The sequence below is a fragment of the Temnothorax americanus genome, unplaced genomic scaffold (genome assembly GCF_048541705.1).
Source record: "Temnothorax americanus isolate GAGA-0224 unplaced genomic scaffold, ASM4854170v1 Scaffold1, whole genome shotgun sequence".
NCBI classification, from domain to species: domain Eukaryota; kingdom Metazoa; phylum Arthropoda; class Insecta; order Hymenoptera; family Formicidae; genus Temnothorax; species Temnothorax americanus.
The window spans coordinates 2,869,299-2,894,294 of record NW_027509230.1 but is presented as its reverse complement, the minus strand read 5'-3'; the positions used below and the strand labels follow the sequence as shown (position 1 = coordinate 2,894,294).

The 24,996-nt window shown below is 42.6% G+C and overlaps 3 protein-coding genes and 1 long non-coding RNA gene across 12 annotated transcripts; 1 reads left to right on the top strand and 3 right to left on the bottom strand.

Annotated features, from left to right (window-relative positions):
* Nucleotides 1-266: 266 nt before the first annotated feature.
* Rho1 (ras-like GTP-binding protein Rho1) lies at nucleotides 267-7,946 on the bottom strand. 9 transcript variants are annotated; one of them, XM_077401914.1, is made up of 6 exons: nucleotides 7,808-7,929; nucleotides 5,540-5,745; nucleotides 3,872-3,954; nucleotides 2,147-2,307; nucleotides 1,696-2,079; nucleotides 267-1,461 (listed from the first exon to the last, which is right to left on the bottom strand). In XM_077401914.1, the coding sequence occupies exons 3-6, from the start codon at nucleotides 3,927-3,929 to the stop codon at nucleotides 1,423-1,425; spliced, it is 642 nt and encodes a 213-aa protein (XP_077258040.1). In that variant the 5' UTR covers nucleotides 3,930-3,954; nucleotides 5,540-5,745; nucleotides 7,808-7,929; the 3' UTR covers nucleotides 267-1,422. The 9 variants fall into 9 exon arrangements, with proteins under 9 accessions (XP_077258040.1, XP_077258033.1, XP_077258015.1 ...); XM_077401907.1 differs by having other exon boundaries at nucleotides 5,540-5,750; nucleotides 7,808-7,917; XM_077401889.1 differs by lacking the exon at nucleotides 7,808-7,929 and adding an exon at nucleotides 7,184-7,801 and having other exon boundaries at nucleotides 5,540-5,750.
* A 2,478-nt stretch (nucleotides 7,947-10,424) lies between these two features.
* LOC143894978 (small glutamine-rich tetratricopeptide repeat-containing protein alpha) lies at nucleotides 10,425-13,231 on the bottom strand. The gene is made up of 4 exons (XM_077401703.1): nucleotides 13,079-13,231; nucleotides 11,963-12,305; nucleotides 11,424-11,882; nucleotides 10,425-11,302 (listed from the first exon to the last, which is right to left on the bottom strand). The coding sequence occupies exons 2-4, from the start codon at nucleotides 12,280-12,282 to the stop codon at nucleotides 11,188-11,190; spliced, it is 894 nt and encodes a 297-aa protein (XP_077257829.1). The 5' UTR covers nucleotides 12,283-12,305; nucleotides 13,079-13,231; the 3' UTR covers nucleotides 10,425-11,187.
* A 210-nt stretch (nucleotides 13,232-13,441) lies between these two features.
* LOC143895243 (uncharacterized) lies at nucleotides 13,442-22,593 on the top strand. The gene is made up of 5 exons (XR_013256256.1): nucleotides 13,442-13,576; nucleotides 15,249-15,355; nucleotides 21,376-21,878; nucleotides 22,037-22,239; nucleotides 22,458-22,593. It is a non-coding gene; the product is annotated as an uncharacterized LOC143895243 (long non-coding RNA).
* On the bottom strand, nucleotides 13,829-24,804 carry LOC143893778 (uncharacterized). Its single transcript, XM_077399500.1, has 18 exons — nucleotides 23,178-24,804; nucleotides 22,958-23,087; nucleotides 22,516-22,736; nucleotides 22,058-22,266; nucleotides 21,608-21,903; nucleotides 21,417-21,520; nucleotides 21,135-21,333; nucleotides 20,242-20,790; nucleotides 19,974-20,165; nucleotides 19,645-19,860; nucleotides 18,105-19,324; nucleotides 17,015-17,705; nucleotides 16,524-16,744; nucleotides 15,569-16,202; nucleotides 15,235-15,476; nucleotides 14,777-14,981; nucleotides 14,527-14,606; nucleotides 13,829-14,354 (listed from the first exon to the last, which is right to left on the bottom strand). Exons 1-18 carry the CDS (start codon nucleotides 23,424-23,426, stop codon nucleotides 14,214-14,216), a joined length of 5,799 nt encoding a protein of 1,932 aa, XP_077255626.1. The 5' UTR covers nucleotides 23,427-24,804; the 3' UTR covers nucleotides 13,829-14,213.
* Between the last annotated feature and the right edge of the window lie 192 nt (nucleotides 24,805-24,996).

The window sequence follows — 24,996 nt, the reverse complement described above, 5'->3', positions numbered from 1 at the left end:
GGTCAGACACAAAAGACGTGTTCTCCGAAATACATAAATATAATTGTAGCCGCTTGTTACAATCTCCGTTATGTTAGTGTCATCGTAATACAATAATTATAAGGTAATAAAATAATAATAATAATAATACACACATTTAATCTAATTGGTATCTTAAAGATCAAAGTGATCTGCTGGCCCTACCTATGCGCGTTTATAATGTAATAAATGTCCATTAGTTTCCTTTCTTCGTTCGAAAGTCGCGGAAGTGCGACGATTTTTAGTAAAAAAAAAAAAAAAAAAAAAAAAAAAAGTAAGATGCAAGATTCAAAGTTCTCTCAAACTGTTCCTCTGAGTTCTTATATTACTCTTTAACTGCACTTCACACTTGTTACACTTGTTTTGCATATTCAATATTTCCTATTGATAATTCTCTTCAACTCAATTTTTCTTTAATTTTGTTTATTACCAAAATAAAGACACTACGATAAAAAAAGACAAATATGTAGAATGCATATAATAATTATAATATTAAAATGTTAATGTTAATATTAATAATAATAATAATAAGACAGTGTAATATTAGTAATAATTACTGTCTCTCATTGTTATTATTATATACATTCTACATATTTGTTTTTTGTATTATTCAAAGATAACGAAGGCGCTGATTTGTTGGATCAACTTACATGATTTGGATGATATATTTCATCCAACACCCCCCCAACCTGGGGGATCTCCAAAGAGGAGAGTTCACGTGGCAAGATACTCTCGGTGGGTTGCCATCACCTTCCGAGAGGTGGCGATCGATTAAAAAACACTGAGATAAATACACCGGAGTGGGCACTGTTATGCTACGCTCATAGACAGAAAATGATCCTGAGACAGATATTGTCTGTCTCTCACTTTCTCTTTAATAGTTTCGATGCATGCACATATCACTCGCAGTACAAGTTGGACCAAAAGTTATCGATGTTTATCCGAAGTGATCCGAACCCTGCGAACCGCCCCATAAAACGATCAAAACTTATTAATTTGACTGTACGACAAAAGACAGCAATCCCATAAATTTATCTCTCTCTCTCTCTCGGCTCGCGCCAGCCGAGCCAGTGCCGGCTCCGGTATACTTATATCTCAGTGATAAAAATCGACAAATTTTTGGTTTTTAACTCGGATCTTAATCGACCAGCGCACATTTCTCTGCGCTGCGATCGCCACGTATTAATATTATTATATGTGTATCTGTAGATGCACCTAATGTTTTTTTTTTACTAATTTTTTTTTGCTGCTGTGTAGACTTGTTTTATTATGTAAAATAATTAAAGATAAGACGTTATATCATGATTTCCGCTGGGAACCTACGGCATTACGATTAGCTTCTTTGCAGCTAGTTCCGCAATTCCATAATTTTGCCTGTGTTACAGGCTCACTTGTCATAACATCTTAAAGAAGCCTACATCTTCCCCTCTTCTTCTTCTTTACCTAAGATTTTAGAATATTCACGTTAATATGCATGAATTATAAAAATATAATTATAACAATAAGTATTAAGTAATATATCATTGTGTTATTTTAAATATATATTTATTATTCATATTTAAAGAAATATGTTTCATTTCAAGAAAAATGTTTTTTTTCCCCCCATATTGACTTGCAACTTAAAGATCTGACAAAATTTCTTAGAAATTATCATTAGAAAAAGTAATTGAGACATACTTGTAATGCAGCTCGGGTTGCTGTTTCGAAAACTTCTCTCACACCTTCCTTGCTCTTGGCGGAACACTCAAGGTAGGCGAAAGCGTTGATTTTCTCGGCCATAGCTCTACCCTCCTCGGGCTTGACCGGCTCCTGCTTCATCTTGCTGAGCTCCTTGATAGTGTTAGGATCATTGCGCAAGTCTTTTTTGTTTCCCACAAGGATAATGGGCACGTTCGGGCAGAAGTGCTTCACCTCCGGTGTCCACTTCTCGGGAATGTTCTCCAAGGAATCGGGACTGTCGATGGAGAAGCACATTAGGATAACGTCCGTGTCCGGATACGACAACGGACGCAACCTATCGTAGTCTTCTTGTCCAGCTGTGTCCCAAAGAGCCAGTTCCACCTGTTGGTAGAAGTGAGAGATTTGTTGACAGAGGTAAAATAAGAAAAATTTCCACGATAAAACGTACCTGTTTGCCATCGACTTCGATATCGGCGACATAGTTCTCGAATACCGTCGGTACGTACACCTCAGGAAACTGGTCTTTGCTGAACACTATGAGTAGACATGTTTTACCACAAGCACCGTCGCCCACAATAACCAACTTCTTCCTGATGGCTGCCATGAATCCTAAAATGCAAAAGAGTATACGTGGTGTGTATAACGATGGTCAAACAAGCAAATCGCGACGTGACAATATACAGTATGACACTGCTCATTTAGAACATTCATCGTTTTAAAAATGTAGATGGATATTGATCAATTAATACGAAAAGCGTAATGTGTGGTATATTTGTTACAAGTTAGTGATAAATTTCACGATTGCAATCAAATCGATAATGAAATCATAAATGTGCTAAAATCGTCAAATCCCTTTTATTGTATCGCATTGTATGAGATGTACATATTTACATTCGAAAAAGAAAAAATCTCGATGAAACGTATAGATTTACTTTATCTCGAAAAATTAATTCATGTCATCGATTTATCAATGTTTTATCTGCACAAAATAAGGGGGAGATAATAATTGTGCCTGAAAGTGACACCTCGGGCGGCGCTTTGTGTTTTCATAATTGCCAAAAAGTGGGCGGACCTTCACCAAGAATAACTTACCTACTTTACAGAGATATAGAATGCTTCTTTTACAAATTAAATTTCGCAATCATATCGTGATACAATGTTCAATGCGATAACGTCCGCTAGCTATGCTTTTATCGCGTTTCTCGCTAATCGTGACTCATTTGCACAAAGTACACATACTATATAAATGGATTTTCAAACCGTCTCCGTCCTACGTATGAAGTAATCGGGCAGAATAATCTTTCTTGCTAACATTATCTGTACAGGTAGCCTTATGCTTATAGGTGCAACGGATGAGTTTGCAAATTCTAATCTTTCAGGACGTGTACTTTACGTATCAGCATATACAATTTGGAATACCTTACGACCTAAGAAGTGAACACCAAAATTGGTATCGATAAAGAATTTCGATCAACCAATTGCGACATTGTGCGGGAAAACACTGTCAAGTCGTTTGAACTAAAAGCATGCGGTGTGATAGATTTGCGGCCTACATGGATCACATTGTGAAAATAGAATATGTAACGCGCAAGAGAGATAGCTGAAAAGAATTGGAGTTAGTGTCGGCATCGATATTAAACTTGCTTCCCTCGCGCAGCGTCAGTATATTCATTACAATTGGAGTGGAGCAGAGCAAGTGTGTTTTTAATCGAAAGCGTGTGTACAAGTACGAAAGAAGTGACGGATGAGGCTAAGAAGCATTCTTCAGGATAGAGTTAGGAAGAAGAAGTAGTTGAGGTAAACCTCCGTGAGACTCGTGTAACTCGCGTTGTGTACACCTCTCCTTCTCGGAGCGTAATAAAATAGTGTCTCAAACCTCGTAGGCTATAGCTCTGTTCTCTTTTGCTTAAAATTTTTTCTTTCTTCCCCCGAATTTATCGCAGCCTCTTTACTTCGAGCCAATCTCGTAGACGACGCGTTCCCTTCGCAGAAATAAAAAATACAATGCCCCTTGGCTGCTTCGCTATTTTACAATATTATAGCTCCGATACTACTACTCCGTGAAGCAAGTGACAAGATTTGTTTTTCTAAATCCTGTGATCTACTCAATCGCGCTATGAAAAAGCGGGACCTACGAGGACTGAAGTCTTAAAGGATATTGACTGGGTCGTACCTGATCCAGGGTACCTCGTATTGCGTGGACCGAAGCATCGGCACACGTTGCATCCCATGTTTTTAGTCTTTCTTTCAGCGTCTCTGTTTTAAGTGGACATTTTATATGTTAGATGTAGGTAGAGGAAGCTGCGAGATGAATGCATATATACCACACAACACATATCAATAAATGTATATATATTCTAATCTGTATGTATGTATGAATGTATGTATGTATATATATATATATATATATATATGTGTGTGTGTGTGTACGTTTTGTTTTGTTAAAAACAACTTATACTTGCACAAGTATACGTGAGGTCATCTCTAATACACATAGACTATACATGAAACTTGCAATATATTCTGTTTCTTAACTCTTTCCCTTCTGATGTTAAAAAGAAAAAAATATAATGTATATAAATACATATTCTCTACACGGTATGTATGTACATACATGTGCTACGAGGTTTTTCAGCAGGACCGTCAGTGACCAAGTATAATAGTTCCTTATGCCATCGTATTCGACGACTCAAGTACACATTTAAATCGAGATATATGGAGTATTACATTCGCGCGCGCGCGCGCGCGCGTTGTGGCTCTCTCTAACACACGCGCATAAGGTAGGGTCTTCAATATTTTACTACATCCAAAAGAATGACGGCACGACACACGAAACGTAACATCGATAGTTGTACCCCTTTATATCGATTGGTGCCACACTCAAGTGCCACATTTACCAAATTCTCCTCGACCAAAGACTGTACCTTATGCATCGGGAACAAAGTGATAATCCGTCAAGAGACTACATGCAAACAAACAAAAAATAAGAGAGACAAGAGATCGGTAGATTACTCGTTGTTAGGCATGCAATATCAAACATTGTATGTATCCTTTAGAAAATAGAACCATCCGACAAAGCGTAAATCGAATCCGGTGGTGCATTGTACGCTCATACTTATACAAAAGTAACAATGCGCTGTACGGAGTCCCTTTGATCACATCGCTCATCAAATGCTCAACAACGAATCTGAAATGTGATTGCTCGTCACGGAAAAAAGAGCTGTCAAAAAGAGCGATTGACTCAAGAGGTTTAAGCCCCAGACATGATGCAAGTAGGCGACAGAGATAGCGATAGTGATGTGTCGGGGCTTTACTAAATGGCAACAAAGGGGGGGGGAAGGAGGGAATAAAGCTTCCAATGCAAAAGTTCACAAAGTTCACCCCTTTCGCGCTGGTGACGCCTCGTATTATCTCATCGCAATAGACCACAATGATACTCAGCCAAGTCACACAGAAGCGGAAGCGCATGGAATATTGCCTATGAGGTACAAAAGAGAGTTGCCACGGAATTTCCTTCCTGCTGACAGAATGGTATCAGATATCGCGCGCGCGGGTCCCTCTTTTCAGTCCCGAAACGAAGCTGCCGGCCGAGCGTTCGCGCGACGGACGGCCGCGTCTCTCCACGTCGATATCGCGAATATTCCCGACACGCAGGAACGAGTCCTTTGTCTCGCAATTTACACACGTCGCTCACAACTTATCGGAAAGAGAAAGAGAAAGAGAGAAAGAGAGATAAAGAGAGAAAAAGAATGGTGTCTGTATATGTGTGCGTGAGAAAAACAATACGTGCCGCGCTGACACGAAACGAGCGTCGGAAAGAATATTGTACGCTAAGACCAACCCTTTCGTGTATTTCTCCGAAACATAGAGATCCACGAGGACGAGCACGCGGATCGGCGCCAGAAGACATGCAGCAGTCACCTCCGATGACCCCTAAATCCAGTTGCCAAGCGCCTCTCCTACGAGGACGAGAACATTGCTACCTCGGGGAGAGGGGGGAGGTGTGTGTGTGTTCCTTTCAATCGCGCTTGTCACTCATTACACCCTCTGTGCTTGAAACAAAAGGAAGACGTACTCTCGGTTTTGTGAAGAAACTAAAGAAAAAGAAGATGTGAAGAAAGAGAGAGAGAGAGAGAGAGAGAGAGAGAGAGAGAGAGAAAAAAGCGTAGAGTTAAAAGAAACCAACCTAAGTCTCAGCCGTGCTCTTTTCACACTTTTCACGCGTTAAAAACATCTCGAGAGAAGCGAGAGGAGAGAAAGAGAGAGACGAAGCTTATAGAAAGCACGTCTAAAGCGAACGAGACCTGACGAGTGTGCCCCTCGATCAAACTAACCTATATTTCTTACCGCGACGAGGACGAACTGCGCGCAATGGCCAAGGTCGGAGAGTGCGAAAGAGAGAAAAGTGTGTGCGCGCGCGCGCGCTTGCGAGAGTGAGAGAGAGAGAGAGAGAGAAAGACGAGATTTCGTGGCGGACACTCAGGACGCCATCAATGACGCGAGTGCTCAGGAAACGCTAATGATGACGCGGATTCTCGGGAGACGCGAGACGCCACCGACGGTCGCGGACGATTCGGAGGTCCGCCCGTTCGCTCGATCTGCACTCTCCTGCACTCTCTCTCTCTCTCTCTCTCTCTCTCTCTCTCTCTCTCTCTCTCTCTCACGCGTACGAGGCGTCCGTACAGCGCGCACGGGACGGAGGAGGCGGGGTGTAGAAAGTGCGATCGAGAGCAACAGACCTCGGAGAATCCAGAAGCCCGTTCCTCTCGGCCGTGCGGAACTTTTTCCTCTTTCTCTCTCTCTTTTTCTTTTTCTTTCCCTCTTCTCCGCGGTCGCGCCGATACGACACACGGAAGGGTCGATCTCGCCGATCGAACCGGAATGCGAAAATCCTCTCCGGGGATTTTTTTCACACGGGTGAAAAGTGGAGCGCGCGGCGGGCGCGAGAAGCGGGACCCCGTGAGGAAACCGAGGAAACGTTGCCCGCGGAGGTCGGCGGCGCGAGGCGCGAGGCGCGAGGCTCCCGGGCGATCGCGTCACGTCGAAAGCGCGCACATACATCACTTTAGAATTTGTTTACGCGGGGCGGGGGAAGAGGGAGGCAGAAACGTCGCCGGGCGACATCCGGGACGGATCGAAGACTGTCACGCACGAAGGCGAGACGACGTCGCCGATCGTGGATCAGCCGCGGCTGCGATTAAGCGGGGGGCGGGGGGCAGAGGGGGAAGACCGGGGCGAGGCGAAGAAAGCACGAGGTGTCTGTTTCTTTTAACCGCACTCGCGCGATCTTTTTTTTCTTTTCTCGAGGGGAAAGAACACGGGAAAGAAGAAAGGGGCTGCGGAAGCGACGGCGCGCGAGAATGCGTTGTGTGGCGTAACAGGGGGATACGCGGGGAGCAGTCGTCGCGACAGTAGAAAGAGGGAGAGAAAGAAAGAAAGAGAAAAAGAGAGAGAGAGAGAGAGAGCGAAAGAGGCGTTTACTTACTGGACTAAACGGCCACGTAGCGTCAGGTAGAGCCCGAGAGCATTCCAAGAGATCCGTCGCACGGATTGACGCTCGGTTCCGCGACAGCAGCGGCCAGCGGCAACGGTGGTGGCGGCGGTGACGGCGGCGACGAAGATAACGATGACGACGTGGACGTAGACTTAAGCGCGAATCGCGCGCACGAACGACGACGCGAGTACGGTACGACGTGAACGCCGAGTCGAGCCGAGTTGTGCCTTGTGCCGCTGTGTTCAGAGCGCGTCTCGCCGCGCGGTGATACCGAACGGACGAGAATCGCGACGCATGGCACTCCCTCGAGGTCTCCTCGCGCAACCCGTTCTCTCTCTCTCTCTCTCTCTCTCTCCCTCCCTCTTTCTCCGGCTACTTGTCCCCCGTCTCGCTCTTTCCCTCTCTCTCTCTTCCTCACTCTCGATTCACGGAGGAGGAGGCTCCTCTTTTTTTTTCCCCTCTTTCCTCTTTTAGCACCGTACCCGGGCCGACGTCCCGGCGGGATCTCCAACGCGACGCTCGGACACCCTCGCGAAGCCCGCACGCACGGCGCACCACGCACCCTCGCACCACTCCGGCCGCCGGAGTTAACTTAAGAGATATTTGCGTATTTACCTGAAATCTTAAGCGACAGAAAGTCAAGAAAATGGCTGCCCTCGATGGCCACACCTCGATCTGTTGAGCGTGCGGCGAATGGCCGCGCGGTGGTGGCGGGTGGCGGTGGCGACGCCGGACGAGCGGCGGCGGCGGCAACGGGCAACTTCGGCTCGTTGTTTCAGGGGCGTGTCGAGCGCCGGCGTCGCGTCGGCGCGACGAACGTGTCGCGCGCCGCCGGCTTCGCGAAACCGGGTCGACGTCCATAAATTTGTCAGGCCGAACGGGCATCGACTTCGCGATAGATACATTATTATTAACGTGATTCCGACGTGACGGGAATAACGATTAATCGATCGATTAAACTTTTGTGTTCTTACGAAAAAAAAAAAAAAGATTCTTGTAAGCGTATCTGCGAATGAAAATAAATTACATTTGTGAACAGGTATTAAAACAATTACTCTGTTACTTGGTCCTTCTGTACTCAAAATTGAAACAACTGAATCAGATATCAAAAAGAAATAGAGAAAAAAAATAAAAGATCTAAAAGGTGTGGAAGGTGCGTGCGAGAAGAGCGTGGCTTTTAACGACGCGTATCATCTCGTTCACGCGGTCTTTCCTCGCGAGAGTCAAGTCACATCGATCGTAAAAAGCGCGGCGAGACGCCGTCGCCCGCCGTTCCCGGGGCCGCGCGGCGCCCGCGCCCGCCGCGCCTCGCCCCAGCCCTGCTAACCGAAACCGGCGAATCGCGCGCCACCGCACCGCGCGTCACGGACCTGTGGAAGGAACTTTGCGCGCACACGCTTCTCGCTGACTTCACGCTTCTCCGATTCGTGCCACCGCCACCCGACCCTCGTAGGTGGATGTAGGAAAGGGTTGGAAAATATGTAAATAACGCGGCCGTCTCTCTACCGCCGTTGCGTTTTGCGATACGCGCGCGCGCGCAGCGCGAATAAGTTCGGCGAGTTTTTCAGAGGAACAAAAACATGCTCGAGGCGCGATATTTTTTATATCCGCATTTCTCCTTGTGTTCTCTATAAGATCGTTCGTTTGATTTCAGGGTATTGCAAAGTCAACGGAAAATCGAAAGATTTTTGGGATAAAGAATAAAAAAATGAGAGTTGCTCTACGCTACGTTGTAAAGCAGAAGATATATACAGTTTCGCTGGTGCGATTTTATTGTAAAAAGTAAGCGTTTAAAATTTTTTGTTTATCGCGAGACGGAAAAAGATCAGAAATTCGATCTATAATAATTACATGGCAATCGTAACTATAATATATAGACCTGTTCGTTTTAGCTGAACTTCTTGCGCAGTTCATCTCTCCTTTTTTTCTTTTCACGGTGGAGAGAAAAGAGAAAATATAAGCCGTGCAAGAAGCTCAGCCGAAAACAAACAGGCCTTATGTAGCATATAACGTATGTACGTATATGTAGGAAATTCACACATGTCTACGCTTTCGCGACGAACTAATTTCACGCCGGTGCGTGCGCGTGCACGCAGCGTGTCATTAACCGGCTTATCGGCCGGATAAAATAAATGCCGGCGTCAAGAATTCCCGCCCCCCCTCTCCCAATTGCCCGCGAAATGAAATAGTCTCTCCCGAGCGTTTATACTTCTTTGTCCCTCTCCTCTCTTTTCAGGAGGAGTTCAAGGACGCGGGGACGACGGGATTTCCCGGTGACGTTCGCAAAATTGACAAACGAATTTTACGAGTAACTCGAATTTCACTCTCGGAATTCTTTGATATAAACCGAGCCTCTTCGCCGACTTTACTCCCCACATCTCGCATATTCTATTCGCGAATGGACTTTGACGGTCAGCTGATTCGAAAGCCGTTCGACGCCCACGAACGATCCGCTTCTAATCACTTCTAATCGCGGATAATAATCGAGGTGTTACCAATCAACCGATATAACCGGCGTACATACGCGCCGTCCGCGCGTGCGTATTCGTAAAAAGAAAAAATAATAAGTATACGAGCGCGCGCGTATGTGTACTATGTGCGTGCGCGTCGTAGCCAAATAAGAATGATGTCATCGCGTGACGCACGTGGAATATTGGCTGGCGCTCGTCACGCCCGGTCGCGGTCCCGTGGGACACGCGGGGAAGACGGCCGTCAATGGAATTCTACGTATGCGCGCGCGCGCGCGCGTCTCGCCCGCGCGGCGGAGAAATCGTATCCGATTGATTATATCAACGCGCGGCGAACGCTCTCGTCCTCGTCTTACGAGATACGGCCGATAAGAGCCGCGCTCTCCGGCTCGCGAGCAGCTTCCTTTCTTCTCGCGGGTAGAAAGCGCGCCGCGCGAGTTCACGCGCGTGCGTCCTCGCCTATCTAGTTCAGTTTACATCGAGATCGTTCTCCTGGAAAAAAAAGAAAAAAAAAAAGAAAAAGGAAACAGCAGATATATGTGTAACTTCGATCGGGGATTCTTCGACAAATCGCGAATTTGATAACTTACGAGTCAAAGACGAGTGCGTGTTTGTCGGAAGCTTTTTATTTGCTGCCTCGATTTTTTTGTACTTCTTTGCTTCTTTGTGGTTTTCTTTTAATTTATCTATTAATATTTCAGAGCGCGATTGGAAGAATTTTCCAATCGTGATGGAAAAAATAAATAAAATAGAAATCCGAATAATCTCTCTTCATGAAATCATGCGATTTTTATTACACATTATTAATATTAGCACGTTGCTTTTGTTTTCAACGTGCAACGTGCTAAGGAACCCGCGTGTTCGAGAAACGCGAGACCGTAAACCTGACGTGCTAAAGTTCCCGTCTATGATTGGTCGAAGGTTTTTAAATGATCATATAATGATCACACGTTTATAAAACGTTGACAAAAATGTTCTATTTCGTACAATATGCGTGGAACACGTGGATAAAATATCAAACGGTTTGCGACTCGCTCGGTATATATCCCTTGTATATTTTGCGTCGATAGAATAATCAAGTTGTTCATCCGAGACATAATAAACAATTGCGTTATACAAATCCGCATTTTGTCATTTGTGATAAGCGCACGATAGAAATAATGCCCTGGATGATGCCGGGGTGAATTAGGTATCGCTCAATTGTTAGTCACTCAAATCATCGCGGCATTTTGTCGTATCAATCTTTGCACGTATGTTATCAAAAATTGTACAATGGCCAAAGAGAAGATGGGGAGAGGATAGAGGCCCGATATTACGTTCGTAGTGTCCTAATCTATGAAATGAATTCTATGGTACGCGCATTGTCGCTTTAGATACGACGATAGAATTATCATTGAAGCCTGTAAGTCTCGCCTTGTAGCGTTTTAGAAAATGATACGACTGGTCTGTGTAACTACGAGTAAGAAAGAAAGTCAGCTACGACGTCCACGAAGTTCATGTCCATCTGTCGCACAACCAGCCATGTTTTTAATTTTGTTGCGGTGGTTCCGGTGGATCGTTTGGATTGCCGCCCATTTGCCGTCTCAGCGACTCGATCAATTCGGGGTTTGTGTTCTGCATTTGCTGCGCCAACTGTTGGCCCCTGAAACATTTGCGCACACGTGTATAAACTGTTCCACGCGGATCACGCGTCATGGATGATGACGTGACACGATCTATCAAACCTAACGGTGAAATTGACGATTCTGTTCTGCCAAACTTACGCTTCGATCAGTAAATCCATGCGACCACTTTCTTCCACGTTGCCGGACATGAGGTTACACATCATGTTCTGCATAGCCGGGTCGGATAACATTTGACGCGCCATATTCATTAGAGAGGGATTGCTTAGAAGGGTGCTCAAGTCCATGCCGGGCAAGTTAGGCAGGGATTGATTGACACCTAACTGGGCCAATTTCTCCTCTGCTAATTGTAAATTGTTTCGATAACTTTCGTTATCCGGCTCCATCGCTAAGGCCTTCTCATAACTCTCCTTGGCTTCTTTATGCCTCTCCAAACTAGAATACGCTAAACCTAGTCGACCGTACGCTTTGCTGTACGAGGGATCGATGGAGAGTGCGGTGTTACAGTCTTTGATGGCTAAGGTGTGGTTGCCAAGTTTGCTGTGAACGGCGGCTCTATTACAATAATACACTGCATTGCGAGAATCTAATGTTATTGCCCTGCGAACGAACAAATAAGCTCGAGTTAAAGGAAGAACGATATTTGTAGAAAAATTAATAGAGTGAGACTACGCAAGTACTTTGTATAATTGGCAAGGGCTTCGTGATGCTTCTCTTGTTTCATGAGTGCGTTGCCTTCATTTTTCAATCTTTCCGCTTCAGCCTTTGCCTCCGGCGTGGCGTCTGGACCCAGAACTGGCGCGGCGTTCTCCACTACATTCTTGTAAATTTGATACAGATTTACGTTTTCCGGAGCGTCGGAGGCTTGCACATTGTAAGCACTCTCCAGACACTGAATTGCCACCTCTAAGCTCTCTCGCGAGTCAGCAGTTATGTCACCGTCTTGCAATTGGTCTGTCAGAAACTTGACGATCGACGAGACTAGTCCCTTGACAGCCATCGGTGCTCAGTGGAAGAATTTTCCTGCCAAAAAAAAAAAACCATTTAACACGTGATATTCTATCGTGTTATATATACAATTAGCAATATGAAATGGTAAAAAGAAAGTTGAAAGAAAAACAGTCTTGAGATAAGAAAGATCCGTCGAAATACATTCTTTTAATCGAACACCAGTGATTGGAAAAACCTAAGGGTGACCCTTCGGCCAAACTCTGATCAACTTAATCAGCGATCAACTTATCAGGTAACACTTGTATAACCTCGCTAACACAGAATTCGTTAAACAGACAAATTTGTTGTCATTTAACATATGGAAAAGGATTAGATCAGAGACGGCAAGTTGCATAGTCGACAATTCTGTCGATTTCTTTCAAGCGAACGTTAATTCTGCCAGTTAAACTAATCGTCGATTAAAGATAATCGGAGTCGAGGATGGCCGAGGTCGCCGCGAACGTGGCAGGCGATCAACTGTCGGATTGCGCTAATGCCGCTAATTCATCCTTGGCCGACATAACCAAAAAATAAAGAAAAAAAAAAAACAATATAACCAAAAAGATTCGCCGGGCAAGCTGTCGAGGTTCGATGCGGGTCCCGAAGGACGAAGGGACTCTCATCGAGGACACGATCCTCGATACTTCCGGATTGCCGAGTAAGTACCCCGCACACGGTTCACCCTAAAACGCATCGAGCCGCCGAGCATCCTCGTGGACGTCGACGCTCGTGACAGCTGACCCGAACGAACGTACGCGGCGACGAGGACGACGATAGCGTCCCGAGGGAACGCGAGAGAGTCGCACCTTTGTCTCGATGAACGGCCGACCTGGAGCCTGGAGCAGGAACGGAGCACGCAGCACCGAACGGGACACACAGGCGGACGGAGGGGAGCCTCGGGCCTCGAGCCTCCGCTCGCGCACGTTCGAGTCGAGCCTGTCGAAGTCGCCTGACCTCAAGTCGCGCGACGCGTACTTCACTTCGGTGCGGCTCGTGTTGTGCGCGTCCCGCGCACCGGCGGCGAACTTCACGGGTTTCCGCTGTGCGAACTCACGTGCGCGCGTTCCGCACTCCGCACTCGAAGAGACAGGAATATGTTAGGGTGTACAGCCGCGCGTTCAGTGAACAGGAGACTCCGATGTTTCGATGGAGCGCTTTATCCTCGGCCGGAAGCTGTTTGCGCCGATGTAAGGCTGATAAAATGACGCTTAACGTCGATCGCGCCGCACCGTTATGTCGAATTCCTTGTAAAGAGAAATTCAGCATAGGCGTATGGAAGAAGCATCGACGAGTCTTCGGAAAATGTACGTATTTGCGTTGCTTCGCAATTTGCATCGTTTTACCCATATTATGGAAACGTAATTATAATCGCGGATTAGTGCGCAAACGCGCGCGATGATCTGCTGCCCTTATATATATTTTAGAATTGGTTATGAGATTAATTAATAAATTATTAATATAACTTAATATTGTCTAAAATAAAATATTAAAAGTGTAATTATATATATATATATATATATATATATTTTAGTAAGATTATAACAGAAGATATATATGTATCGATAATTCTCATGGATGATCTTTTTACAATAATTATTAGATTTTATGTAAACTTTAGCAAATAATGCTTTCAACAACATTTGTATGGCATGTATAGTAAACAACAGGTACAATTCAATAAACGGATTAATTAATTATTACGTTATTGATTAATTACGTAAATGCAATAATTAATTAATTGAAAAATAATTAACAATACAAGAGAATAAGAATGAGTAGTAGTAATCGCTATCGCCGTGTTATAGTCTTGCTCAGTCGATTAAACGGCGTGACTTTTTACATCGATTTGTTATAATAAATACTATAACATATAAATATTCATAATATACGCGCGAATATATACAAAATTCATTTTTACGCCGATCTTTAATATTTGCGGCCTTAATGTGGGCCCTGTTTTACAATCCGGAAGATTATGTTGTTGTCGTCTGTACCAGCCAAGATATAATGACGGCCCGTATAGTAGAATGGCATCATCGTTCGTAAGCCGTTCACGACGTGCTGCATTTTCAGCTGGAATTTCTGAAAATATAATTGCGATTACATATGTAGTCAATCCTAGAATTACTTCGCATATATCATTGCATTCAAGAAATTTTTTCTCGCGAGAGTGAGAGAGAATTTATTCTTTTTATTAATAAGAAACGTGGAGAAAGATATAGTGGAGAAAGAAACGCAAAGAAAGTAGATTTACCTCGGCAAACATATATTCGTAAATATAAAACCGTCCACTCTCCGTCGTAACAATCACAAAAACATCGCTGTTGCTAAAATCTGTAGAAGAAAATAAGTTTATGCGTTTTGTCACAAATAAATCACGAATAAAGTCCTTAATTGCGATAATAATCGTAGATTTCAAATTGCGATCTTTGCAGGAATGTGATATAAATATACGTGATGCGTGTCTTCTAATAATTTATCCCTTTCGACTTATATAATCGTACCATCGGTGTAGAAGCACTCAATCCCGTTAATCTGATGAATATGGAAAATGCTTTGATAACTATGAAAGTTTCGAGACTCGGGGTCGTATTTGTAAATGTTTACGGCGTTCGTATCAGGATTGTCCAGCAGAACGAAATGGTCCTTTCCCTGCGACAGACTCTTCGCGTAACGGCTTCTGCTCGCGAACGTCCTCAATTGTTCGAACTGCGTTCGAAGAAATAAAACAATTTTTATTTTACGAGAAAGGATGAAGTTAACTTTTGCGTATAAACTTTATATTTTTTTATCGAATTTTATATTCTATATATTATTTTCATATTATATATTTATATAATATATTTATACCTATATATATATATATATATATATATATATATACGTTTATATATAAGTTAACTCTTTATATTTTACAAAGAGGGCTGTATCAATCATATTCTTGACTATCTAATTATCGTACCTTTCGCGTTGCAGGATCAAATCTGTACAGCGAAGATTCCGAAGACTCGCCGAAACAACCGATGAGAAGAAATATCTCGTGATGATCGATTTTAAAAATCTGGATGGACCAAGCACCATCCGTAGGAATTTCCTGGATTAATGTTGCGTTTGTCATTTTATGCACTCGATAAAGCAAGGAATTTGCGCGATGGGTCGCGCGTGTTTTATCATAATATATCGCCAGAACTATGTACACGTCGCCTGCAAATTAAAAATTATGTTAATGTCACCGGATTCTCGCTAACTTTCAATTAAACTTTTAATGACAGATTCTCCAACGTGCCGCGCATTACCATCGTGCTTAAAAATCTTGACGTCTTTCAAGTATCCTTCTATCTTATGAAAAACATCTTCGTGATTCTTTTCGAGATCACTCGACGTCGTCAAAGAAAATGTAGTGTACTCCGGCCTGGTTTCCTTCGAGGTACATTCCTCGCTGCTTGAGACGGCATTCGTTATCACGTTCACGCCGAACATCTCGCCCGGATCGTGAAAATTTTTCACGATTTCCCCGGGATTCACTTGCCACTTTCGCATAGTTTTGTTTTCATTAAGTTCATCGAGTTCAACCACAGACTGGTACGCGCACCAGCAGTTGTCCGGTAGCCCGCAAAATATCCCGGGCTGCTCGCTGTACATGTTCAATCTGATCGTGCTCTCATCGAAATGCACTACGTTGATCTTACTGACATTGGTCCCAGGTATATTCAGAATCTTTTCCTCCTCTAAATAGAAAAAGACGTTGCGCAAAGTCCCGGACATTTGCGAGCTATATTCGATGTTCCGCTCGATTATTTTCCAACGTTCTTCCAGAATCTCAAGAGTTTCATTTATCTTTCCTTTGGGATCACTGACAGAACTCAGGTCCATGCCGTTCACCAAACCGGTAGTACTTATGTTTTGGATCTGAACGTCCGCCTTGAAAATCTGGTGAAAGAGACAATTAAAGAAATAATATCATACATAAGTTATATAAATGCAATAAAAATTTGGAAGAAATACTTTTTTCGATATATATATATATATATATATATATATGTATATTACTTTTTTGAATATAAAAATTAACGCTTTAACACTTAAATATCGAAATTAGCTTGAATGGTTTGTAAGTATTTGTCAGTTTTCAAATTGCAATGGCTCGAGTTGATTTTAATCTTGTAATCCTTTGAAATCTTCTAGCCTTGCAGATTTTTCTTCTATCTAATAGAATTTTATCCTTTTAATGTATCCTTTTAATATACTAACGAGATCCCCAAAGATATTGATATCTTCATCGATATTTTGTACACCGTCGTTATATTCTTTCATTACATCGACGTTGTTAATTCGTGGCGCAACAACATCTCCATCAATTATCAAATCCTCCTCGAAAGTTTTTATGCCAGTTATGATTTGCATCTCGTCAACGTCGTTTAGGACAAAATCGGATGGGTGAATTCCATTTATTTTCTTTATATCCGCATTTCCTAAAACGCGACGGATAAGAAAATGTTAAGTTCTTCCTTCGTGCGTTTAAATAATTTTACAGTTAAAACTTTATCGAGGCTCTCATCTTTTATTATTTAAAAAATGATGAAAGCAATTTTATCATAAGATCGTCGAGAGTAATATAAATTCTGTGAAAAAGTTTCTGTTGACATTCCTATTCTTTAAAAATTACAAATAAGGACACAATTAATTACTGTCGAATTTTAAACGAATTTAATTTGGATAATTTTTGATCGCCAATCATTTACCTGTTACTGTAACGATACCGTTGAATTTCACGTCGCACGAGATATCGTGATCTCCTTTAAGGGTGACACGATCCTTCACAAACTTGTCGAAGTCTATCCTGTCCAAATTTTGTAAATACACGTCGCCCCGCACATCGAGCTCCTCGAAGAAAATATTATCCGGCATAACTTCGTTGAGACGGACCGCGGCGTTGACGGACGCGTTAACATCGGCGTCGTTCACGTAGAGCTTCTCGACCGTGATATCCGTGAGGAACGTCAGTGGACCAACGATCATCGTGTCCTCGCGATTCTGCCTAACGACGGAATCATTGAACTCGAGAATATTCACGTTGTTGATCTTGGCAATACCCAGATCGCCGTTCACCACCAGGTTGTCCACGATGAAATCTTTCGCGAAGACGGTCTTTCCGTTTATCTCGATGCGTTCTCCATCGTCGATTACGGCGTCCGTTATTACATCTCGAATTTGCTCGAAGTCTTTGTAATTACCGTTGACCGCCCACGCGCGAACGTCCTCCTCAAAAGTCACATTTCCTGTGATAATTTGATCCCTATCTTTGGTCACGGCGTTATTCAACAGATAAGAGACGGAGGCAGGACTGATCGAGGGCGTGTCCCAGGAAATATTTTCGTGCACCTCCAAGAGATCGATATTTTTCGCGGGAATGTACAATAAGCTGTCATATAACTATAACATAGAACGAGAAAGCAAAGAAATTATTTTTTTTAAGGGAAAATCTGGAATAAAAGGTCGATAAGATTGAAAAAGCCAGTGGTTGCATCAAAGGTATCGAAGCAGAGCGATTAATTCTTTAGTATTTCTAAAAACATATAGTTCTAAATACAATTTTCAATTAAAAAAAGTAAAGACATTTTAGTAAATTTTAAATAATTTTTGCAGTACTTACAAATAAATTTAGAAATTCTTTAAAAGCATTTAAGTAATGTTTCTGACTCGCTTTAGGTATATATTTGAAGACTGCAACTCAGAAGAGAATCACGAATTGCTAATCTATGATTGATCAACGCGGTTGATGTAGGTATACGAGTCACTAAAATATTAAAATAAAAATTGTTGTTTTGTTACCTCGCGTACGTTGCGTCCGTTCATCTTTGGAGTAATCACATCGCCCTCAACGAACAGATCAGAGAACGTTACGTTGCCCGTGATCGTTAGAGGCTCGTCCACCCACATTAACTGCGAAGCGTCCTGTTTGTTGATGAAATCCAGTGTGACGTTGTCGGAGGTGATAACGTGAGCGGAGAATTGTCCCGTGATCGTTTGTTCCTTCGATTTCGAGAGAACGCTGGCGATCAGATCGTCGAAGTTCTGTCCGTGAAGAGACTCCAATGTTATATTCTGAACGGACAAGTACTCGATGCTCCTTTCCGACGTTATCACGATGTCTCTCCGCGACAGTACCTCCAAGAAGCTCTCGGTCGAGTGCCCGTCCACTTGGTCGATCGTCAGGTTTTCCACCGTCAAGTCACCGTCAATGACGATTGCGTTCTGATCGGATTTACTCGTCAGATCCTTCAATCGCGTTAGATTCATCTCGATCCCGTTCAATCTTTCTACTTCCAAGTTTCGTACGTGGAATTCTGGTACCTTCAAAATTGTCAGCTGATGATCGTCGTCGATGTGAAGTCCGTCCTCGAAGAAGACTTCGCGACGATTGAGAAGACGAACATCGAGATTATCGACGAACACGCGATCTGCTTGGACAGTGGGAAGGTCCGTGGTTCCTGAGAAATTCGCACGAGTCTCGTTCATGATGTCGTCCACACTGACGCCGTTGAAAGTCAGAGTAATGATATCTTTCGCTCGGAGAGTCTCCACGTGCAACTTTTCGCGGATCGTTAGTGAATTTGATTCAACTTCGAAGAAACTGTCGTTGAGACGGTCCTCGTGGAGGAACTGATCGACGTTTAAGTTCTCGAAACGCAGATTAGTGAAATCGCTCGGTATCTCCTCCATCGTGGTATACAGAAAGTCGCTCTCCGCGAAACCGTTGAGATACTTCGTATTGAGTTCGTCGATCGTGATGCTAGCTTCCAGAGTGATTTTTTCAGTGATCGTCTGATCGGTGGATTTGGTCCAATATCGATCGAACATGTCGCTCACGTTTACCGGGACGTCATCCACGAAGAGCGCCGCTGCGTTCTCGACCTTGATGTTCCGAACGTGCAGATCACCAAATATCGTGACATCTTGGTAGATCTGAAGCCACTTGTCGGGTACTTTTATCATAGAGCCGTTCACGTGGAAGTTTTCGGTGACGTAAAGGTTCGGCAGTTTTAATGTGCCTTCAGTGATACAAGAAATTGAATATTGAGTATAACATTATGCATGGATACCAGTACTTGATCGTGAAAGAAAAATTTTCGAAATAAGAAAAAGTTAATTGATTAACGATATAATATCATTCTAACGCATATTTATAATATTATTATTGCTATGATACTTATACTATATTAATAGTTATATTTTATCAACTTATTAATTATTACTATACTAATATTAATTATTACTTATTACTATATTAATAGTTATATTTTATCAACTTATTAATTATTAAAATCATAATTGCTCTAAAATGTTACAATTGACAAATCGATTTAATTACCTTTAATAACGTTCTCACGAGACTTTCGCGCAGCTTCCTCAACTGGCACTCCATTAACTGTTTCCGCATACAAATTTTCAATGTGTAACGTTTTGATATAGAAATCGTCGAAGCTCTGATTTGTTGTCGTTGTCATGAGTTTATCAGCGGAAACGCCGTTCACCATCTGTGTCGTAAGATTCATAATTTCCAGCGAGTTCTTATACGTGATTGTACCTGCGATAAGATACCATGAAATTGCAGTCAGCTGCTATAAAATCTGTCCCCAAATACCTCCGTCGATTTTTACACAGTGTTAAGACGGTTAAGAACAAACTATCATACTCAACCTTTGATTTTCTGAGTACGATTGATGACGAATAGATCGTCGATCAGCTGATCGATGACCGTCCCGTTCAGGCTTTTGATCTTCAACTTCGGTATTGTCAAATTGGAATGCAATATAACGGTGTCGTCTTTATACTCGACGGAGCTGTTTGCAATAGCAGATCCGATTCCCTCGTCATTTTGCAACGTCCAATCTGTAAAGGCACCATTTGTACAAAAAGATATATCGCATCGTAGAAAAACTGCACCTGAAATTCTTATCAGACTTACACTCGGGCGTTATTCCGCAGAGAGATTCAACTTCGAGATTTACGATGAGACTTTTCGCGCGTAATGGATGCGTGAAGTATTGTTCGCCCTCCGGGAGGATCATCTTCTCCAATTTCATGTCCACGTCGTTCACGCGATCTACGTACATTTGGTCGATCTCCAACTCTTCCAGATGTACATCGTTGGCTACAATCTTTTTCTTGAACCCTTCCAACATATCCGCAATTGCCCTCGCCTCTTGCTCCGACTTTGACTGTCTTGCCTGAACGACGTCGTGGACATTGCGGTCAAGCTCGTCCAGAGCTCTCGCAATCTGACGAGGTGGCAGAATATCTTCTTCGGTCGCAATCTCTATGCTGTCTATCGTGCCGGATTGTAAGATCAAACTGTCGAAGCTCACTGGTTCTAAAATCGTCAAGTTCTTCGCAAATGGTAAGAGAAACTTCGAGGAAGCCTCAGCTTCTTTTATGGCCGGCATTCTCGCTTGTAATGTTTCGATCAGGTCCGAAAAGCATCTTCTTGTTGCATCGGTATCCCCCACGTTGTTATCTGAAATAGAAATTTTATTCTAAACTTTTCGAATCGTCAAGCTTGATGTGTTCGTAACAAAATATGAAAAAGAAACACTTAAACGTTCCGTCTAACATATGTGTATGGTATACACGGTTCGACAAATACAAAAGAATTAGTAAGATTGAAGATTGAAGATGTCCTGTAAATATTTATATACTTTTCTATGTATTCCGATAGAAAATTCATTATTTCTAACGAAGTAAAAAAGTATAGTAAAAAAAGTATGAAAAGAATATGGTTACGGAAGAATAATGTGTACACTTTTTTTTATAATGGTTGCTCTTTTACAAATGAAAAAGTAATCAGTATTAATTATTTACTTATTGGTATCGAAGTCATCTCAGCCTCCCACTGTTCCACCCAGTACACATCCTTTTCTGCAAGGACCAACGTTACATTCATCGTACGTTCGTTCATCAAGACCGTCATATCGACTATCTTCTGATTATCCTTAAAACGTTTAACATTCTCGCTCTTCCAATCGGACGTACTGTGAAATTTGTACAATTTGACGATATTCTGTAAATCATTTGTCGCATTATTGCCATTATCACGTTTCAGGTTCTAGTTTATTTTAATACCGAGCGATTTTTTACACTCACATCGTGCGCCACAACTACGAAAGTATCGCCGTCCATGTGAAAAATACTTATCAGGCTATGCGGTGCGATGTCGGGAAGACTGAACCAATCCAGCAATTCACTCCCTGATAGAAGCAGTACAATATTCTAGACAATGTTTTATTTAAAAGAAAAAGGAAATGAGGAAAACAATTCTATTGGAATGCACGAACCGTCCCAGCAGAGCACGTTGCTCGGTCCCAAGTCATTTATCATCAGGATGAAGTTGAAGTCCCCGTGAACGTAGTGATGCACCGAGGTCGGACGTGCGGTGGACAAGAACTGTAGCCTCACTATGTTGCTGTCTTTGAATTCATATACCTCGGAACCGATCCACGGATTCTCGGCGTTGCTTTGGGCGAACACGATGATCGTCGATCGCCGGTGCTCGAACGTAGTGACCGATATCGCGCCGATTGTCATCACCTGGGTGACGACGTCCATGTACGTACCGGTCCATCGATAGATTCTGCAATTCGACAGAGCCGCGAGAGAAATAAAAATTCGGGGCATCATTATCGGGGCATCTGTTTCTACCGTCTATTTCGAAATAATCGATAGACTTATTTAAATAAATCTGCCTCTCTGTCTCTCTTTTTCAGAAATAAGCTTGCGAGACTCACACGGACGGTATGGAAAATTTTTCGGCGTTATTGGCGATGATAAGATGGAGTCGGTCGTCGTGTGTGAAAAATTTAGCATCTACGGGGATGCCTCTGTATCCTATGGTGTGGCGGTATCGTAATGGGTGACTCAGTTTTGTCGCGTAAAGATCGCACAGACTGGGCTCGTAACACACTAACAGGTAACTGGTGTTCTTCCACACGATGCTCTGCGAAGATTGCAGTCAAGTGTAATTCATTTATATCGTGGTATAATGAGATTATAAATGAAGTCAAACATCTTAAAAACATAATGAAAGCATTATATGTATATAAATAAGGCATTTATAATATAAAAGATATTTATGTTGTATTGTATTTTATAATATAATATAAACAGTTATATAAAGTGTTATTTCAGCAGAGATATTTTTGAAGATCGAGATTGATATTGATGTCGTTAGAGAAGTGATTCGTACCCTGACGAACTTAACGACGGACTCCTCTCTGATCCGATAAACTTCGCGAAATGCGTCGTAGGTCTCGTTCCAGGGGGTCGCGTTGAGAGAGGGTGCCATCACACGATTGCCGTCGACGATGAACACCTCGTCGAGCATATTTATGGTGAACGGCTGATAATCGCCTGTTATAGGTACCCGCCATGATCTGTCCCATTGTACTCTGTACGATTTTTCTTGCACTGTGAACAAAACGCTTTGCTAAGTATCTCATCATCATCTCTCGATTAAAAAGATTATTTTTAGTTTTGATATGGAATATATGTTGTTATGTATTTAATCGGTAAAAATGGAAACTGTTGAACTTTTAGCACGATCGCGGTTCGTAGAGACATCCTCTTGAAAATGGAAGAAAAAAAAGATATATTCGTCGTTGGAATATAAACTCGTTATTCAAACTTACCCGGCGACGCCTCTTGGATGTGAATCTTGATGAATTCTATCTTTGACTGTCGAAGTTTCTCGTCCAGATATTCGTTCGAGTCCGTCGCGTGCACGACAAGTAATAACTGTAGAGAGGCACAAATTGCCAGCTGCAAATAGATATCGAAACCGAAGGAAAGGCGTTTTAACGGCAATTCTTCTGCATCTATTTACATCGGAAAAAAAATAACAGTACTCACAAATAGAAAGAGGAGTTTCATGGTTTTGTGATTTTGATTATGGATGCCGCGCGCCGTACCGAATCCGTCCACGACGAGGGCCGCGCGAACATTGAGGAATTTTCGGAAACAGTCCGCGTGATATTCGGGTGACCTTCTTAATGCTTCGCGCGTACGAGAGGCGAGTGTGCGAATGTGATAAATGTAAATAGATATGTATGTAGAATCAATATTATGAAGCAGGGGATATAAATATGAATGTATTCCCATTTTAAACCAAACGACACGTATCGCGAGAGCGAGACGGAAGATAACGTGCTACGTACCGTCTTACCGGAGACCTAGGTGAATTAACGGATATGATACAAAATAAATGAGCGTTCTTTTAAAAAATTGTGAGGATCTGCTTTAAAAAAAGCATAAAAGATTTCTTAAAAATATCTCTCGTGCATAAAATTTAAGTTAAATTTAAACAACGAAAAATATCAAACAATGAAAAATATCATTATTTAATTGACTTGATTGAGGCGAAGAATATTGTAGCTTTTTTATATTCAACGTTATGTTATTAATCTTTTTACACACAGGTTTTTATGTACGCTCTACCGGCAGGAATGCCTGGACATAATACATATACATATACATGTACATATACATATATGTCATATACATATCAAAATGTCCAGGCATTCCTGCCGGTCAGTGTACAATGTTACGTTACGACTACGCCTCCTCGTCAAATCATTAGATTCGGCATATTCAGTGCCGTTGCAGAATATTACAACAAAAGTATAGCAAAATTCGTCATCCAGCGCGCGTCTTTAGATATATGTTACATATTGTAAGACATTGCCAGGGGAGAATAAAAAGAATGCGAGGGATAAGTTTGGCAAATTTTACTTTTATTTAACACTCGCTTTTGCGTTACTCGCGATACGTTTATGATTTTCGTTACGTTAATTCTGCGTTGCATTCGATCGCCTCGAGGGAAATGGACGAAGCGATATTATTTCAGTGATTAAACGTCGATCGTATCTCACGGGAGTCGGAAACGTTAGAGTCGAATCGAAGTAGATAAAATACAAACTCAGCCACTTTTCATAACTGTAAAACGCCGATGGAAGAGAAAATTTGTATTTGTATTTATTTGCAGTTTATTTAACACGCAAGTAGGACAACCTTTATGGTTCGCTTCTTCCACGTTTCTTTTACGCTTCTCGCGCTTAAAGTAAAATAGATATACATTTTCATGTTTCTAATTCCAAACTAATAAGAAGAAAGAGACGCGAATCATAAGGGTGAAAAGTGATCTAAAAAATAAATAAATAAGACGGAACAAAACTCCAGCGAGGGTTCTATCGGATTCTTCGCATTTGAATTCGTCTTCGATTGAAACGAAACATCCCAGGTAGCAGGATGGCGTTTTAAATGACGTATCATTGACGTTAGAAACATCATTATTCGACGTCACTCATCTGCTACCTGAGAATGATCAAGCAAGATGAATGATCCGCTCTCTCAAACTTTCACGCTTCACACTTTTAGCATTTAACCAGCCATTTGTTAAATCCGAACGTGAAAGGACCTTATGCGACGAGTGCCGTAAAAAATGTCATTTTCAAATTTCGAATCATAATTTAAAAGCAATTCGAACTTCCGCGCTTGCGCGCGTTAGAGAAAAGATGTCGCGCAGTTCGCAGCCGCGGCGCACTCTGGCCCAGCGGCGAGCGGCATCGCGCGCCGCGATTGGCCGGTCGGCGCCGGGGTGACGAGAGGCGACGAACGGCGAATCGCGGGCGCGGTCTCGAACGTATCGGTCGCGACTCGCATCTCGCATTCG